Source organism: Salmo salar, chromosome ssa02, assembly GCF_905237065.1.
Source record: "Salmo salar chromosome ssa02, Ssal_v3.1, whole genome shotgun sequence".
In the NCBI taxonomy this organism is placed as follows: Eukaryota; Metazoa; Chordata; class Actinopteri; order Salmoniformes; family Salmonidae; genus Salmo; species Salmo salar.
The window spans coordinates 54,908,528-54,928,176 of record NC_059443.1 but is presented as its reverse complement, the minus strand read 5'-3'; the positions used below and the strand labels follow the sequence as shown (position 1 = coordinate 54,928,176).

Genomic DNA, 19,649 nt, shown 5'->3' with positions numbered 1-19,649 from the left:
AAGCGCGCTGTGGACACAGACCGCAGATAAGAGATTTTGGGATGAAGGGCTGAGACGAATGTTAGACTGCTGCATTCTTCTCCCGGAAATAACTTCAGGACTGGGAAACATGTTCCGTTTAGTCTGTATAGATGGCAAGGCTGACCAGTTTTACGCATGGGTTTAAAGTAGCTTAAGACCGTCTTCTAAAAATGGACACTTCTTCAGACTAGTCTAGACAAATTTGGAATTTTCCCTGAGATTCTACTGATATGACAAGTATGCTTTGCCCTCCACTTTTCCGCTCCCCATTTCCTGCTCGCTTGGTGCGTTGATTAGCGAAGAGGAGCCCATGTAGGCTACATTCTTTCGAAATGACACAATTGTCATACACTTTGTAGACAGGGCCTGATGAAAAATTCTGAACATAATGTAATTCGTTGACAGGTCCCATGTGAAATATACTGTTACAAAATATATATGTATATCTTATTTCGTGGGCAAATCTAGGCGATCACTTTTGGTACAGGCGCAGTGCACAACGCTTTAATTGTCGTTCCTCAATGCTATCACTAGAGAGCGACCTGACACATTTTTCAAAGGGCAAAAAAATCTTAATTGCGTTGAAATCACTCGCAGTCTCTTGCCCTGCGGACCGCTTGCTTGTTCAGCCGGTATATGACTGTGTGCGTCCCCCTATCACGCGCAAGCAGGTCTGCGGATCGCGTCCCTTCCTCCCTCTGCGCGCAGGATGGACCCGAAGGTAACCGAATCGGACCCTCCATCATATCGCAACGGAATCACCAAGGTTCTGCAGTACGGGGAATTCACGGCCACGGGCAACCGAAAGGTGAGGTACGCGGTGAGTTTAACCGAGAGGGACCTCACCATTCAGAAGATCACGTCGACACCTGCGGGACGGAGCAAGGTGGTTTTCAACTTGAGGGACTGTGTCGGCTGCCGGGCTTTCAGCGCAGTTGACAACGCGGACGCGGGAGCGTACTTCTCTGTCTATTTCTACCCTTTTAAAAGACGATGGATGAGCTCTGGGGTGGCCAGGCAACGGGTCGAGCAGTGCTTTCGGGTGGCCCTGTTCCAAGACCCACGCGCCAACCTGGAGGAGGCAGAGAAATGGGCTGGCACTATCCGGGAGAGCTCTGTTCGTCAGCAACATTTGAGAAATCGTGAGCAAGTTATTCATTAAATTAGTTAAGCATATAGTTTCGTATAATTTTCTCATCGGTTAAGGAAAGTGCTCGTTGTGCTTATCACATTCATGTTATTTATGAAGTCGGTATACCTGTCTAGTGCACATTATTTAGTCATAGACAAAGGGTTGTTTCTGCGTAATCTAGTCTATTGTTGTGGAGCAAGTTCCGCACTTTCTTATCAGTGTCATGTCTCAGGCTATTCTATTACCTTTTTAAACTAATTTTCGTAAATTAATAAAACAATAGGACTGGTCAGACAGACTCAAATTACAGAATGTTCACTAAGCAACCTTTAACAGGCCACAGTAACAACAAAACAACATCTAGAATAACAATAGCCTAACCCCCTCAAACTCAACTCTGGACTTTGAATCCAGTTCCTTTTTTTTTTTCATTTTGATTTAAACCTGGGAATGAATGATCAGATAGAACAGAACCAGCAGGCTCCATAGGGTAAGGGTTGAATACCCCTGGCCTAATAGAGAAATACTAACAGAGAAAACCCATCCAGATCAGGATTTCCCAACATGCTTCTCTCCTTGTTTTAACCCTAAACTGGTACACCTGATTCAATTAGTCAACGGCTTGATGATTAGTTGACGAATTGAATCAGGTGTTGCCGAACAGGTGTTGCCCTGTTGACCAGGGCTGCCGAACCCTCTTCCTGGAGATCTACCCTCCTGTAGGTTTTCAGTCCAACCCGAATTAAGCATCCCTGATTCAGTCTTGTTGAGCAGCTAATTAGTAGAGTCAGGTGTGTTACATTAGGGTTGGACTGAAACCCCACAGGAGGGTAGATCTCCAGAAACAGGGTTGGGCAGCCCTGATCTAGGCAATAGGCCTACTAAAGGTATGAGTGCTAAGGGATATAAGTCTATAATTACTCTAGTGGGAAAAATGCACTTTAATTGGAAGGTTCAGAAACAAGGGTCAACCCACGTCATTGTCTCTTACCTTGTAGACATGGTAACAATGCAGGGAACCAATACAAGATTGATCCTTTCAGAAGGAAAGTGCTATGTAAGTCTATAGCTTAGGCATCCAATCACACTAACTTAACAGATTAAGGTAGCCTATAACCGAGGTAACTGGTAATTCTATAGAGAGCCTTTATCAAAGGATGTGAGCTATTGAATTTCCTCAGCAAAGTGAGGTATTTCTATTTACGCAGTACACGAATTTATGCCTGTGTGCCGTCAAATCTAATGGTGGGCGAGCGGTGGGCTGCTGCACAATCTAACTACAATGATCAAACTGTCCAATAAGCAAGATAGTGGAGAGATGAGCTAGAAGTCAACTTTGCAAGATACTGTACCATGGATATTATAGTTGCCTTTGAAACTTGACAATGATATCGCCTCAACGTTTACACAACCATTTTATTACCATAAAACAACATACCATTTTAGGGAGCCTTACCGTCTGTTCGTCTGCCTGTAAATCAACATATCCCGCGGCACCCATGTCATTACAGTGCATTTGTAGCGTGGAAATGGATCTGAGTCCCAAATGACACCCTATTGCATGGGCTCCAGTCAAAAGTAGTGCACTGTGCAGGGAATAGGGCACCATTTGGGACACAGTGCGGATAAATTAATAAGGTAGGCATCATTGTCCCACATCTCAAGGGCCTCTCATTTCAGCAACAAAGCAGGTCACTTCCAGCACACTCAATACCATTACTAATATCTTACCCAATGGCCCCTTCGACAAACCAGATGCACTGCACAGACAACAGCATGCATTACAATACACATTTAGAGATTTAGGGTATAGTAATGAACATGGTGTAATCATACAACATAGCATATCAAATGGAATTTAATACTAGGATGACAGCATATTGTTATTATATAGACATCGTTGCACACATTGATATTCTATTGGAGTTGACTGGGTGTAATAATATACTATTGTATGTTATGGGATATTATCGATCCTGGACAAAACGGATCAATATACCACAGATTTCCACTGATACAGAGTTATCTTTTATTCCCAATGCTAAGGGGCATGGTTCAGCTTTTAGTTCTTGGTTTTTCTAGGAAAATAGGTAGCATTGAGTTCTCTGTGTTCATACATCTGTTCCTCTACTTCAAAAGCAGAAGAGAAAGAGGGAGATGGAAAGTCGTGTGTGTTTTTTCACTCGGAGGCCCCAGCAGTGAGACAGCAGTCCTTTCCCTGAGGACTCTTGTCGGCCGTTCTCCAAGATTAAAAAAAAATATATATTATTTCACCTTTATTTAACCAGGTAGGCAAGTTGAGAACAAGTTCTCATTTACAATTGCGACCTGGCCAAGATAAAGCAAGCAGTTCGACACACAACAACACAGAGTTACACATGGAGTAAAACAAACATACAGTCAATAATATAGTAGAAAAATAAGTCTATATACAAAGTGAGCAAATGAGGTGAGATAAGGGAGGTAAAGGCAAAAAAGGCCATGGTGGCGAAGTAAATACAATATAGCAAGTAAAACACTGGAATGGTAGATTTGCAGTGGAAGAAAGTGCAAAGTAGAAATAGAAATAATGGGGTGCAAAGGAGCAAAATAAATAAATACAGTAGGGGAAGTGAGTTGTTTGGGCTAAATTATAGATGGGCTATGTACAGGTGCAGTAATCTGTGAGCTGCTCTGACAGCTGGTGCTTAAAGCTAGTGAGGGAGATAAGTGTTTCCAGTTTTAGAGATTTTTGTAGTTTGTTCCAATCATTGGTAGCAGAGAACTGGAAGGAGAGGCGGCCGAAGGAGGAATTGGCTTAGGGGGTGACCAGAGAGATATACCTGCTGGAGCGCGTGCTACAGGTGGGTGCTGCTATGGTGACCAGCGAGCTGAGATAAGGGGGAACTTTACCTAGCAGGGTCTTGTAGATGACCTGGAGCCAGTGGGTTTGGCGACGAGTATGAAGCGAGGGCCAGCCAACGAGAGCGTACATGTCGCAGTGGTGGGTAGTATATGGGGCTTTGGTGACAAAACGGATGGCACTGTGATAGACTGCATCCAATTTATTGAGTAGGGTATTTGAGGCTATTTTGTAAATGACATCGCCGAAGTCGAGGATCGGTAGGATGGTCAGTTTTACGAGGGTATGTTTGGCAGCATGAGTGAAAGATGCTTTGTTGCGAAATAGGAAGCCAATTCTAGATTTAACTTTGGATTGGAGATGTTTGATGTGAGTCTGGAAGGAGAGTTTACAGTCTAACCAGACACCTAGGTATTTGTAGTTGTCCACACATTCTAAGTCAGAACTGGATGGTGAGCCTTGACGTGCTGTCAAGACCTCTGACTAAGCCCATCTCTCTCACTTACACACACACCTACCTCTCTGGGGCCTTCCCTGTTTAGACCCATGGGCTCACACAGCAGCTTAGTGTTTCAGGCCACTCAGTGAAAATTATAGAAAGAAAAAGAGGAATTACAACACACACACACAAGCTGGACGGAAAATCAGCAAAATGTCATTGTCACTCAATAATGTTGATAGGAATTTGGATCCGTTTTTTCCTCATGGCTACACAGAACAATGTACAGCACATTGAATGAGATTTTAATTACATGAAAAGAATGAAAAGAATGTGAATGTACAGCACATTGAATGAGATCTTAATTACATCAACAGAATGAAAAGAATGTGAATGTACAGCACATTGAATGAGATCTTAATTACATGAACAGAATGAAAAGAATGTGAATGTCCTTGTACGTTTATGGCTTGCTGTGTTCTTTTCGTGTTCTCTATTCGGCTAATGACACAACAATGCTTCAACCACGTTTCAACGAAGACCAACATGGTCTATTATCATCTATGAGAATGGCAGTCTCTCACTATGTGGTTGTGGGTTTTCATGATGGGTATCCAGCTTCCTCTACACAGCTTTATTTGTAAAGTATCATGGCTATAATCTGCTGTTATGTTACGTTGCATGTTTACAGTGTACTGTAAGGCATGTAAGCTGCAAGTCTTTAGTTAAATCTGAGTGATAGAATTAAACTATCAAATGCAAAAATCTGGTCAGTTGTTGGTTATAAAAATATGTAAAGTTTTTACTTCAGTCGTTTTTTTAAAATTCAACACAACCATCTCACCCCACTGCCGAAGTTACCCAGGAGACACCACTCAAGAGGAGAATGACAGCCGGTGGTTAGATCCTCTTCGCTCCTCTCACTCACTTTGTCTCTCGCTGACTTACGCTCTATATATCTTTATCTCCCATCTCACTCTCTTTCCCCTTTTTCTCTCCCCCATCTTTCTCTGAATCCCTCTCTACCCCATCTTTCTCTGAATCTCACTCACTCACTCACTCACTCACTCACTCACTCACTCACTCACTCACTCACTCACTCACTCACTCCACTCACTCACTCACTCAACAAATCACCACACCAGGCATCTCCTCCCTCCACACCCTTTGTGGTCGGTCTGGTTTGAGTCTCAACTCAGCCAGGATCTGCTTACTCGCTCAAACCCACTGCCACACTGTTGTGTACAAGACTACTCTATTTGTGTTTGTCTTGGTGAGGTACCATCAGACTAGGATAAGATGCATTTAGGTTGGTGAGGGACTGTTCATGTAGGTATACAGAGACGATTTCAGGATCGATATAAAAAAACTCAATTGCGGGGGGAACTAAAACAGCCTACGCAAGACACATTGATTTGTATCTTACCAGCACAAATACAGACAGTTAAGCTAATTACATTTAGTGGATGTGCTAGCCTATGACAAATCCATTCAATATTAAGGCTAGGCTTTAACATCATATCCCAACATTTTTGACAGTATAGCGGTATTCGATGTTTCTGAGTAATACCAATTCAAAATATGTTTTATGAGCAGTGCATGGCCCTAGGATGGCATCAAATTAATTTTAAGTGGTTTTAATTGGCTTTCTCTGTTCTGATGGTTTAATGCTCAACAAAACATGGACACAACTTTTTGTAGAACTTTCGTTTATTTAGCATTTTTATCAAAATGAAAATTATAGACGGTATTGTAAACATCTTTACCGGTATGTGGATTCATAACGGTATTACCGGCATTCACGATATATCGCCCAGCCCTTCTCCATATTATACTTAAGATATGTGTTATGGCTGCTAGTGGCCAAATGGGTGATGATAACCTATAATACAGAAACCTTTCATGTGGAAACTGGTTTTTCTCGTGATGGGGGTTGGTCCAGATTTACTACTACCTCCATCTGATGTGTAGGAATGCATTGATGGGTACATGCATTAATTAAGCATGACTTGGCTTGCTACCATTGTACTATATAAGAGTCTGTTGGTGTTGAGCTTATCATGGTAGGTTATGTACTTACAGTATGATGTACTAACTCAGGAATTCTTGAAAGTCGGGACAATCCTTGTCCGGCAGGGAAACTTTATTTTTATAGTTGGAAAATATACTGCTCATAAAAATAAAGGGAACACTTAAACAACACAATGTAACTCCAAGTCAATCACACTTCTGTGAAATCAAACTGTCCACTTAGGAAGCAACACTGATTGACAATACATTTCACATGCTGTTGTGCAAATGGAATAGACAACAGGTGAAAATTATAGGAAATTAGCAAGACACCCCCAATAAAGGAGTGGTTCTGCAGGTGGTAACCACAGACCACTTCTCAGTTCCTATGCTTCCTGGCTGATGTTTTGGTGACTTTTGAATGCTGGCGGTGCTTTCACTCTAGTGGTAGCATGAGACGGAGTCTACAACCCACACAAGTGGCTCATGTAGTGCAGCTCATCCAGGATGGCACATCAATGTGAGCTGTGGCAAGAAGGTTTGCTGTGTCTGTCAGCATAGTGTCCAGAGCATGGAGGCGCTACCAGGAGACAGGCCAGTACATCAGGAGACGTGGAGGAGGCCGTAGGAGGGCAACAACCCAGCAGCAGGACCGCTACCTCCGCCTTTGTGCAAGGAGGAGCAAGAGGAGCACTGCCAGAGCCCTGTAAAATGACCTCCAGAAGGCCACAAATGTGCATGTGTCTGCTCAAATGGTTAGAAACAGACTCCATGAGGGTGGTATGAGGGCCCGACGTCCACAGGTGGGGGTTGTGCTTACAGCCCAACACCGTGCAAGACGTTGGGCATTTGCCAGAGAACACCAAGATTGGCAAATTCGCCACTGGCGCCCTGTGCTCTTCACAGATGAAAGCAGGTTCACACTGAGCACATGTGACAGACGTGACAGAGTCTGGAGACGCCGTGGAGAACGTTCTGCTGCCTGCAACATCCTCCAGCATGACCGGTTTGGCGGTGGGTCAGTCATGGTGTGGGGTGGCATTTCTTTGGGGGGCCGCACAGCCCTCCATGTGCTCGCCAGAGGTAGCCTGACTGCCATTAGGTACCGAGATGAGATCCTCAGACCCCTTGTGAGACCATATGCTGGTGCAGTTGGCCCTGGGTTCCTCCTAATGCAAGACAATGGTAGACCTCATGTGGCTGGAGTGTGTCAGCAGTTCCTGCAAGAGGAAGGCATTGATGCTATGGACTGGCCCGCCCGTTCCCCAGACCTGAATCCAATTGAGCACATCTGGGACATCATGTCTAGCTCCATCCACCAACGCCACGTTGCACCACAGACTGTCCAGGAGTTGGTGGATGCTTTAGTCCAGGTCTCGGAGGAGATCCCTCAGGAGACCATCCGCCACCTCATCAGGAGCATGCCCAGGCGTTGTAGGGAGGTCATACAGGCACGTGGAGGCCACACACACTACTGAGCCTCATTTTGACTTGTTTTAAGGACATTACATCAAAGTTGGATCAGCCTGTAGTGTGGTTTTCCACTTTAATTTTGAGTGTGACTCCAAATCCAGACCTCCATGGGTTGATAAATTGGATTTCCATTGATTATTTTTGCGTGATTTTGTTGTCAGCACATTCAACTATGTAAAGATAAAAGTATTTAATAAGATTATTTCATTCATTCAGATCTAGGATGTGTTATTTTAGTGTTCCCTTTATTTTTTTGAGCAGTGTATTTGATTTAGTTTTATTATTTGAGATTAAAAATTACATTTCGAGGAATTTTATAAGGGGAGAGATTTTATTTTTGGAATTTTCTAAATATTTTCAATATTATTCAATTCCATGTGTTGCTCAATGCCCGGATATGCCCTTGTCCGGAGCAAAGGCTCCCAATTTAAAACTCTCAAAGTGTTTAAAATTCTAAAACGGTAATAATGAATATTAACTGAAAAGGATCTTGTGTAGTCTCTTGCAAAAAGCCTTCTCTGATTTTAAACCAAATGTATTTCAAAACTGTGATTCCTAAAAAATGTGTCTGGAGATTTGGTCAATTCAATGAATCATGAATGAACAGGGTCAGTGACACCATAAGGACCCCTTGTTCATGTCCTCATTACATGTAGTGCAACAGGACAAATCATGGTCTGTAAAGCTTTCTACTTTGATAGATTTAAACAAACAATATTGAAATCACCATTGTCACAACCATAAACTGTCAGCTCCATCTGCCCGATGGATTAAGACAGGATATTAATTTTGGTGCAATTTGTTGCAACTTTTTGCAAATTTTGTTGCAACTCCCAAAAAATGTCAAAGTGCTGAAAGATCAGATAAAATTGTTATATTTTAATTGAGGGTTTTCAAATGAATCATTTCTATATTTTACAAATATTTGTATTGAAGTATTTTTTTTTAATAGGCAAAAATATGTATTTTGAGTATTTGTTATTAACTCCATCAGTGGCTTGTTAACTTCACCATGGATGGCGAACCGCCTTAAGATCCATATTTTTGTCAATATAAATATAAAAAAATATATATTTTAATCACTTTTCTGCAACATATGCTTAAACTATTGACGTATTTGCTGTGCTAGATCCAATGGAAAAAGTTTGCTTTCTAAATGTTGTTTTATGTTCTGAATCTAAAAGAACATGCCAAAATGCTAACGAAATTAGCCCTGGGGCATGATATAGTGCTAGAAAGCAAAAATAAGTTTAGAGATTTGTATTACATATTTGAATAACCTGATGTTAAAATTAAACATATCAAGGCCTTTAAACACTTGGACAATAAATGTAAAAATCAAAGGCCTTTTATGGTGTCTGACGGAATTGACAAATCCAGTTTGTTGCAGTTTATGACAATTTTGGGGGGAATTAGGACGTTGTTCCTTTACGTTGTGTGATTGCTGATACTTTGGTCTATCAAAATATACAGTACCAGTCAAAAGATTGGACACACTTACTCATTCAATGGTTATTTATTTTTACTATTTTCTACTTTGTAGAATAATAATGAAGACATCAAAACTATGAAATAACACATATGAAATCATGTAGTAACCAAACAAGTGTTATACAAATCAAAATATATTTTATATTTGAGATTCTTCAAAGTAGCCACCCTTTGCCTTGATGAGAGCTTTGCACACGCTGGGCATTCTCTCAACCAGCTTGGAATGCATTTCAATTAACAGGTGTGCCTTGTTAAAAGTTAATTTGTGGAATTTCTTTTCTTAATGGATTTGAGCCAATCAGTTGTGTTGTGACAAGGTAGGGGTGGTATACAGAAGATAGCCCTATTTGGTAAAAGACCAAGTCCATATTATGGCAAGAACAGCTCAAATAAGCAAAGAGAAACGACAGTCCGTCATTACTTTAAGACATGAAGGTCAGTCAATACGGAAAACTTCAAGTTTCTTCAAGTGCAGTCGCAAAAACCATCAAGCGCTATGATGAAACTGCCTCTCATGATGACCGCCACAGGAAAGGAAGACCCAGAGTTACCTCTGCTGCAGAGGATAAGTTAATTAGAGTTACCAGCCTCAGAAATTACAGCACAAATAAATACTTCATAGAGTTCAAGTAACCGACACATATCAACATCAACTGTTCAGAGGAGACTGTGTGAATCAGGCCTTCATGGTCGAATTGCTGCAAAGAAACCACTACTAAAGGACACCAATAAGAAAAAGAGACTTGCATGTGCCAAGAAACACGAGTAATGGACATTAGACCTGTGGAAATTTGTCCTTTGGTCTGGAGTCCAAATGGGATATTCATGGTTCCAACCGCTGTGTCTTTGTGAGAACGCGGTGTGGGTGAACGGATGATCTCTGCATGTGTGGTTTCCACTGTGAAGTATGGAGGAGGAGGAGTGATGATGTGGGGGTGCTTTGCTGGTGACCCTGGCTGTGATTTATTTAGAATTCAAGGTACACTTAACCAGCATGGCTACCACAGCATTCTGCAGCGATACGCTATCCCATCTGGTTTGCGCTTAGTGGGACCATCATTTGTTTTTCAACAGGACAATGACCCAACATACCTCCAGGCTGTGTAAGGACTATTTAACCAAGAAGGAGAGTGATGGAGTGCTGCATCAGATGACCTGGCCTCCACATTCACCTGACCTTAACTCAGTTGAGATGGTATGGGTTGAGTTGGACCGCAGAGTGAAGGAAAAGCAGCCGAAAAGTACTCAGCATATGTGGTAACTCCTTCAAGACTGTTGGAAAAGCATTCCAGATGAAGCTGGTTGAGAGAATGCCAAGAGTGTGCAAAGCTGTCAAGGCAAAGGGTTAGAACTTTGAAGAATATAAAATATTTTGATTTGTTTAACACTTTTTGTGGTTACTACATGATTCCATATGTGTTATTTCATAGTTTGGATGTCTTCACTATTATTTTACAATGTAGAAAATAGTCAAAATAAAGAAAAATCCTTGAATGAATGTCCAAACTTTTGCCTGGTACTGAATATTTCAAATGTTAATATTTAGAAAAATATTTGAAGACAAAGTTGAGATTGTGTCTTTCAATAATACCTGAACTGACAATATCATATAACTGACAGTATAATGTACCAGTGTAGTTTAATTTAGTTTAATTTAGGTCAGACTACTATGGTCATAAAGGCACATAGACACCTTGTATGAGTTATGACTGTGTCTGAGAACCACGTTTTGAAGGTGCAGTCAATACCATTTCTTCAGGTCAAAACAAGCCTCTATAAACAACTGTATTACGACCTGAATGTAACATACATTATAGTAAACTGTTTGCTATGAAACTGTGACGTCTGGCTCAGGACCACAAAGTGGCTGAGCCAATGTGTAGAAAGGCTAAAAGGTGGCGGATGAGGGCCTTACCATCTTAAGGAAGATTTAAAAAAAATGCATTTTTACTTCCTCCCTACTTTTAAAGTTATCACTGACCTAACTAACAGTCAGATAGGTGTAAGCAAGCACGCCTCTGCATTGCTTACACCACTAATCATGTTAGATCAGGGATTACTCCAAGGAAGGGAGGAAAGATACGTGTTCAAACATTGTTAGAAGTGAGCCTGAGTAAGTGAGGTGGGGGAAAGAGATAGCAGGATAGCAGAACCCCCTGTCCCACTATCCTCTCCCCCTAGACAGAACTCCCAAAGAACAGAGTGAGCGACACAAGGAGAGAGAGAGAGACACAATGAGAGAGACAGAGGAGGGAGAATGGCCACATCAGGTATTCATAACCACATAGACTGCAGACAGAAATACATATTGGGCCCAGCCAAGTGTATAAAACACCTGGCACCCTGCCTTCCCTTCCTTCCTATAAAGATAGTTAGGTCACCTCAGGCTTATTCAGCCGCAATTAATGCTGTGTCATACCTCCACAGTCTCCCCAAACAGAGAACTTGAGCTACAGTCAAACTAGTAGAGACATTAGAAAAAGTAGCTAATGCATAATTCAAAGAATGTTTTCGTTGGAAGTTCAACCGAAAGTCAAGGAAGTTGAACTGTCTTTCACTGCCTGTCCCTGATATGAACATCATCGCTCAGGGGTGAACTTACCCCTAGGTACAGATCTAGGATCAGCTTCCTCTCCCCCAATCCTAACCTTAACCATCTGAGGGAAAACTGACCCAAGATCAGTGTATCTAGAGGCAACTTCACCCTACACCAACATCTTATATAGTCAATTGAAGCTGTAAGCCACCCAGTTCAGATTCGAGGAAAAGTGAGTGTTAGCTAATAAATAAACAAATGCTCCGTCTTCCATGTGTAACGAGAACAGAAACATCACTGAGTCGCAGGCGAGATCTGTCACGCAATACTGTGCAAGTTTGCGTTTTCTAAGATGCCTTCCTAAGCCTAGACCAGAAAAATATTCTATAGGGTTTTTTTCTCCTTTCCCTTTCATTTCAACTGGAATTTCCCGTGGCGAATAACAGAGTAGTGATTCTTTCATTAAAGCTCAGGACAAATTGTTCACTCTAGGTTTTGAAGTCTACGGATTGAGACATTTCTTAATCACCGCACTAGTGAATTCAGTTGAAATGTCGCTCAGACAGCAAGCGTTGCTTTGGAATTGTTTGCTTTACCACTGTCAAGATGGTTCTACAGTAATCGGGTTTGGATAGTGCCTTTTAATGGCATCTTTAACCATCCCGAATAATTGTTTGTGGCCAATTTGCCTTCGTTGTTCTACAGTAATTCTATTGGCTTTTTTTTTATTGTGTCTTAATTGTGTCATAATAAATACTATCAGTGTTTATCTACTTAACCACGGGCAACAGACTAAAACAGATAACAACCAGACTATAGTTTTATAGTAGTCTGCTACCACTACATGTCGCAACCATAAGATGTTGAGGATTAAGAGATTGACCTTTAATGAGGATGACACGATTATGACCTTTTAAGGGCATGGCAAGTGTTGTTGTAACTTTATCCGCCCCCACACTACTGTGTTACCTCAGTGCCCACTGAGCATGCTCAGATGTGATTGTTAAGGGGACACAGATCTGTTCCGAGCTCCGACCACAACAGGCCAAAACAAACCGAGAGCAACATCTAGTATCACGATTCATTAGTCACAATAAGGATTCTAGAAATGCAGCCGTGGCTTCCCCCGGGTACAAAAGAGCCATTGTGGGGAGGCGGACACAATGAATAATGTCCGTTTTTATTTCTAGAGAAACCAGATTGCTAATTTATTTCTATCTGTTTGGGTGTGTGCTTTGTTGGTTTCGTCTAGATGTGTCATGTGGCAATGAGCCATGTCGTTTAGCTGATGATGGGTTATACTGGATGTTCCCCGATTTGACCAGGAAAACCTCCAAACCCTAGTTATAGGCTGTAGGATACTAGGGCTATACTATAACTAGGGCCAAGAGCTTTCGTGGTCAGGTCAGCTAGAGACCAGTTTCACCTGGAAAAACTCCTGACCTTAACCGTTGCATCTTGCTGACAACCAAGACCGTAGGTGGAGGTGGTACTCTCAACCACAGCCAGTTTATAATGAAGGAATGTTTAGGAATGGGTAGGTTGGCTAAGAGGAAGTGTCAATGGGTCCAGACAAGACAGGGCTTGTAGGTAATGAGGAGGCAAAAACACAGCATGGTTGGGGCCCTTTCCAGCTGGGTTGGCACAGGTCCATGCCAAATGATTTATGAGGGAACTGCCCTGGGGCCTCATTTATAAACCGTGCTTAAGTACCAAATATAACCCCAAAATGTGCTAGCGCCATTTTTCATGCAAAAATTGGCATTTATAATAAATTTACTTGACGTGAGAATGTGCTCACCTCTCCACAAACTCTAGACCATGCATACACACATCTGCGAGTGGTTGAAATATTGTATTGCAAGCTGGCAAGTAAGTATTTTGTGCAAATGGGGTATATGATGATAAATTGTATTCATAAAAAAACGGAATGCCAAGAATCTGCAAAGCTGTCATCAAGGCAAAGGGTGGCTACTTTGAAGAATCTCAAATATCAAATATATATTGATTTGTTTAACACTTTTTTTGGTTACTACATGATTCCATATGTGTTATTTCATAGTTGTAATGTCTTCACTATTATTCTACAATGTAGAAAATATTAAAAATAAAGAAAAACCCTTGAATGAGTAGGTGTGTCCAAAGTTTTGCCTGGTACTGTATATTTCAAATGTTGTTAATATTTAGAAAACTATTTGAAGAAAAAGAGATTGTCCCGTCTTTCAATAACCCCTAAACTGACAGTATCATATAACTGACAATAAAATGTACCAGAGTAGTTTCGTTTGGTTGAATTTCGTAATGAGTAGGTGTGTCCACATTTTTGACTGGTACTGTAATTTGACAGTATGGGTAGGCTACAGTATTGCTGTGTGATGGGAGCGTAATATCGTTGTCTGTTTAATCTCAGAGACTACCAAGGAAGGACATAGAACCCTAGTCGTCTATTGATAAACAAAATAGTGAACAACAATTGATCTGGGGGTGTGGGCTTTAGCGTTTAGCCTACTTTTAAATTGTTTGAATATGCAATCAATCTTGCAGAATGTGTCAGTGTGCGGACAAGCAGCATGCATGTTTAGCTTGAAAAAGTCACTGTAAAATATCAATAACTCCCAATATTTTTGTACGTGCACAGACTTTTCAGAAATGGAGCATGCGGACATTTCGTGTGAAATTTACTCAACGGTTATGAATGAGGGCCCTGCCATCTTCGTCCTCCCAGAACTTCATTACTTGTTAAGAAAGTGTCCACATTTCATAGGAACAAGATCCATCAGGCAAAGACATCCGATAAACATCCAATTTGGTTGATATTGAAGTGGTAGCAAACGTAAATTCAACTTGGAATGAATCGAAAACACTATTGTTGGTATGTGGTTAGAATGAGATATGAAAAACAGTGTGGCTTTTTTAGCAAATTCATGATGTTTACCATATTGATTCAACCTATATTTTGTGTGAGGGTGTGTTTTTTTTAAATGGAAGTGTATTTGGGGCCGCTACAAAGCTTTATCTATACTGAACAAAGACAGACAATTTTAACAATTTTGCTGAGTTACAGTTCATATAATGAAATCAGTCAATTGAAATAAATTAATTTTGCCGTAATCTATGGATTTCACATGACTGGGCATGGGTGCAGCCATGGGTGGGGAAGGCATAGGCCCACTCACTTGGGAGCCAGGACCACCCACTGGGGAGCCAGGACCAGCCAATCAGAATACATTTTCCCCCATTAAAAAAAGCACATTTTAAAGTGGCCTTTTATTGTCCCCAGCACAAGGTGCACCTGTGTAATGATGCTTTTTAATCAGCTTCGTGATATGCCACTTCTGTCAGGGGGATGGATTATCTTGTCAAAGGGGAAATGCTCACTAACAGGGATGTAAACTTTTACATGTTGAGTTGATATTTTTGTTCGGTATACGTCAAGCAAGGTAGGAAGCCTATCTAGGTACAATAGGCCATGTTAACTGAGACCATGTGTTATCAAACACACAAGAAAACACGATGTCACTTTAACTGCCTTGTGACAAGGCTCTTACAGTAGACCATTCCATCTTATGCCCTCTTACGCTAAGTCAAAGCCCCGTGACCAAACTCCACAGATACCACAGATCTACGGTACTGATAGGTGAGGTTTCATAACCTAACCTGTGTTGTCAGAGGCTTGCATCCCTAATGGCACCCTATTCCCTACTCAAAAGTAGTGCACTACTATAAAGGGAATAGGGTGCGATTTGGGACACACTCATAGTCTGCAATACACTGTTCACAGTAGTACAGATATGGTAACTCTGATAGGTGGTGTTTCCTAACTTGTAATGGTGTAGTCTGCAATATATGTTGACAGTAGCTCCAGTAGACGTGTTGTCGTCTAGAAAAACACATCCTGCCAATTAGGTTTGATGTTGGTGGATGACCTCATCCAGGGAGCATCCAAAGCACTGTCCCTGTGCTCCACCCATAGCAAGTCATTCATCATCTGTCAAACTTGTTTATCTTGCTTTTCCATCCTCCGTGACTAAAATACTTTAATTTCCCAGAATGGTTTAGCTCGAGAGAACTGATGCAGAAAGTTAATAATTGGCAAAGAAGCCCGAGTCATAGTTCTGAGTGTTTGTCTAATCAGTATATTCTGAGGATTAATGGTAGACATAAGGGACAGGAGTTTTTCCTGACTACCAATGTGACCTAAACAGGAAAAACTCTGGGCTCTAGTTATAGGGCCTGGTCATGGAACATTGTCGGGAAAAACTCCTGGCCTTAATAATAGTAACATCAAGCTTCTCCCTCCATTGCCTATTATTGTAACGAAAGAGAAGTCACAGATTGAGTCTATCTGGTTTATTACAAGTTGCACAGGGATACAACACCCAGCACAGAAGTAGAGAAAATATCTAACTGGCCTCTTGGAGACAGGCCCTTTATGTCCTAATCCGACAGCACCAAATGTTCTGGAAACGCCAGCCCGAGAGGCTTGTAGGACGTTAAACCAAAAAGGGAATGACTGTCCGCTGCTACAGAATCACACATCAGTGTGTCCTCGATCCTTGTACCTCCAGTCTGGCGTCAATCACTATCAACAGACATGAGAATCATCCATAACATTCAGTGTCATGTCTAGTGACCATCAACCCGCACCTTGGGTGAAACACTGGAAATCATGTATGTTACAGAAAGGGACAAATGTAATTATGCTAAACACACTGAATATGAACTTTATAATTGTGTAGGATTGTATTTATGGGATTTTCTGCCAAGGTTATCAGAAATAGCAGGTCTAACATCTGTCATAACCTCTGTCCATGCATCTCTCTGTTCTAGGTGTGCTTTACAGTGAGGTGCACCGTCCCTGCGGCGTCATGCTACTGGTGAACCCCCACAGTGGGAAGGGCCAGGCCCTCAGCCTCTTCACCGGACACGTCCAACGCATGCTTAACGAGGCCGGGATCCCACACACACTGGTCATCACTGGTGAGTTTAGCGTACTGTACGTGCATATACACACATGCATGCATGAAAGCACACACACACACACACACACACGCACGTCATCTCTGCTGAGTTAATGCATGTACATACACTGACACACAGGTTATCACAGGTCAATATCCTGCACTGACACCTGCAATTACAGGTTAATGAATAACTCGACTGTCAAAGCACTGCACTACCAGCACCACACACACACACACACACACACACACACACACACACACACACACACACACGCTCAACCGCTTGGCAGACTGGACAAACAAAACAGAAACCATCATTCTGTGTCCCTCCACTCTAATTGGCAATATCCCACAAAGCAAAGCAGCAAATGGCCGTCTCTCTCAAGCTGACCCTCCCTCTTTCTCTCCCCCCATTATAAATCCTCTGGCTGTTTTCATCGTTAGCTGGCAGTCATTCATCTGCTGCTGGCACATATGTATGTATGTAGATCCATTATGTAATATGTTATGTTTATACACAAACCTCAATCTGATTTCATGTTATGGACCCTATTGATGGGCTAATAATCTGTGTGTGTGTGTGTGTGTGTGTGTGTGTGTGTGTGTAATTTATAAGCCACATTGATGGGGTAATCATTATAATGTGTGCTGCCACAGTCTGGGGACATTGTAATGATAATGTCCTGGTTTTGCATTGGGCTTCTGGTTCAAAGCTTATCAGATGGGTCATATCCATCAGGGCACACCGTAGCTAACCGCTTTGTAACTGAAAAAGAAACGTTTGTTGTTGGACAAGTTTAGGCAGTCCCTACCATGTTTTAGTACATTTTCTACCACTTGGTCCCTAATGAATATGATCCGGATGTAGCTTTTGAAGCCCTACATTTCAGCCCTAGTTTTAGGTTATTGAGTTTCTCTCCCTCTCTCTGTTCTTAAATGACTGCAGTGTCAGAGAGCAGGCAAGAAAGTTAATCCCTTTCCTAGAATTGAGAGAGCATTCCTCTGAACGCATTCTGAAATGCTGAATATGTTAAAATTGGAAAATATATTTAAAAAAAAGAGTTCAGAACTACCCCTGACTTTGGGGACACACTTTATGGGAAATTAATCCTGAGAACAAAGTCTGGATAGAATGGAGAATTTAATCTATGTAAAAGCACATTATTTCTGAGAACAGTCAATTCCCCATTGAAGAGAGCCCTTGTTCTAGTCCTATGCAGAAGGATGGGTGATCTAGCTTGCCAGACACAAGGGTAGATCATCTCTGACTTTAGAATCTCTCTAGGACATTGTCTATTGGGATGTCATCATCCTTCTCCATGATCAGCCACAGCTCGGAGACGCTGGGCTTGATTCAATCTAACCTGTAATAGCCAGGTAGTCACCATACAGGTAGATGCCAACACTTTTCAGAGTAAGACAAAAAGGTTGTGCAGGCGTTAGTTTGCAAACAAAGATTCTGCATCACCATTGCTACACCTTTTAACACTAGAGTCCAGCCGAGCCAAGCTGTACTGGGCTGGACTGGTTATCCATTTACTGGAACCATGCTGAAAAGGTCAATGGGAAAGGAAAATATCAGAGGCTCTGGGTGCTAATCCAGTGAGGCAGGGCCAGAGCTGTGCTAGCCTGGCGGACGGTTAGCATGGGGACGCTAATGAGCGAGGACAGGCCCATTATTGGAGCCCTGGCTGTGTTTGGTGCCAGTGGGAGGGGAAGGATGAGTTCACTACCCAGAGGGAGACGGGGCAACTGGTCATGGAGGATGCTTGGCACGAGGGTCTCAAAGGATCTCTGTTTCTCTCTTTCTCTCTCTCGCGCTGTCTTTCCCTCGCTCTTAGCTATCTCCCACTTCTTTTCCCAGGGACAGTCTTCCCAGTGAGATCAGTGCAGTTGTGACCCATCTACCATCAGTGCTAGCTGTGTTGGTTTTGGAACAGAACAGTAAAAGTCCATAATATGACCCGGAAACTAGATAATAGTCAACACTGGCTTTTTCTACTAAGAGTCAGTCAGTTTGAGACCTAGGAGAATCGTTTGCGGGATGTTATCTTTCCAGTGTCGTTGTAACCTAGGTTAGTTTTTCAAAACAGTACAGTGAGTTCTATAGCCTGTGGCCTGTTCTATGGCTGGTCCACAGGGGGGGTTCTAGTGGTTCTACATCCCTCACGCAGTCCCAGTCCCTGGGTGCTGACTAAGCTGCCACAGCGTGTCCTCCAGCTCCCAACCGGGTTGACTTATGTACACACACACACACACACACACACACACACACACACACACACACACACACACACACACACACACACACACACACTTCTGCTCCACCTCTGTTGACCCAAAGTCTCCAGTTAGACACACACTCGGCATAGCCTTTGTGAACAGGTAGGCACACACGGCAAGGAAAAGGACCCCTGCTATTAATGTCCGTGTGCATTATGGAGCCCTGGTGCGATCCTCATCATTCCCAGACCATTAAAATGTCCCTTTTTTCAAATGTCATGTCTGTCATGACTGTGGCCTTAGCCCAGCAGCATACTGTATATACCCTTGTGTGAGATGGGTTTGGAACCTCCCTTTTGTGGGAGGCAGGGTCAGTGAGAGTGTGGCTGGGAGGAGGGGGACAGAGAAAGGAGAGTGAAGCAAAGTGAGTAGGACGAGGGGAGTCTGGGGACATGAAACTACATGGTGGCATCGAAGGTTAAGCCTCGCGCTCGTTCTGTTTTTTGGAATCCGAGTCT

At 42.3% G+C, this 19,649-nt stretch overlaps 1 protein-coding gene across 1 annotated transcript in view; it reads left to right on the top strand.

Moving 5' to 3' along the window:
- The first annotated feature begins 522 nt into the window (after positions 1-522).
- The window catches only part of LOC106588251 (sphingosine kinase 1-like), a 28,163-nt gene continuing 9,036 nt past the window's right edge, over positions 523-19,649 (top strand). Inside the window, exons 1-2 of the mRNA XM_014177092.2 lie at positions 523-1,163; positions 16,775-16,924. Of these exons, the coding sequence (XP_014032567.2) occupies positions 731-1,163; positions 16,775-16,924 (583 nt within the window). The 5' untranslated portion in view covers positions 523-730. The remainder of the gene's footprint in view (positions 1,164-16,774; positions 16,925-19,649) is intronic.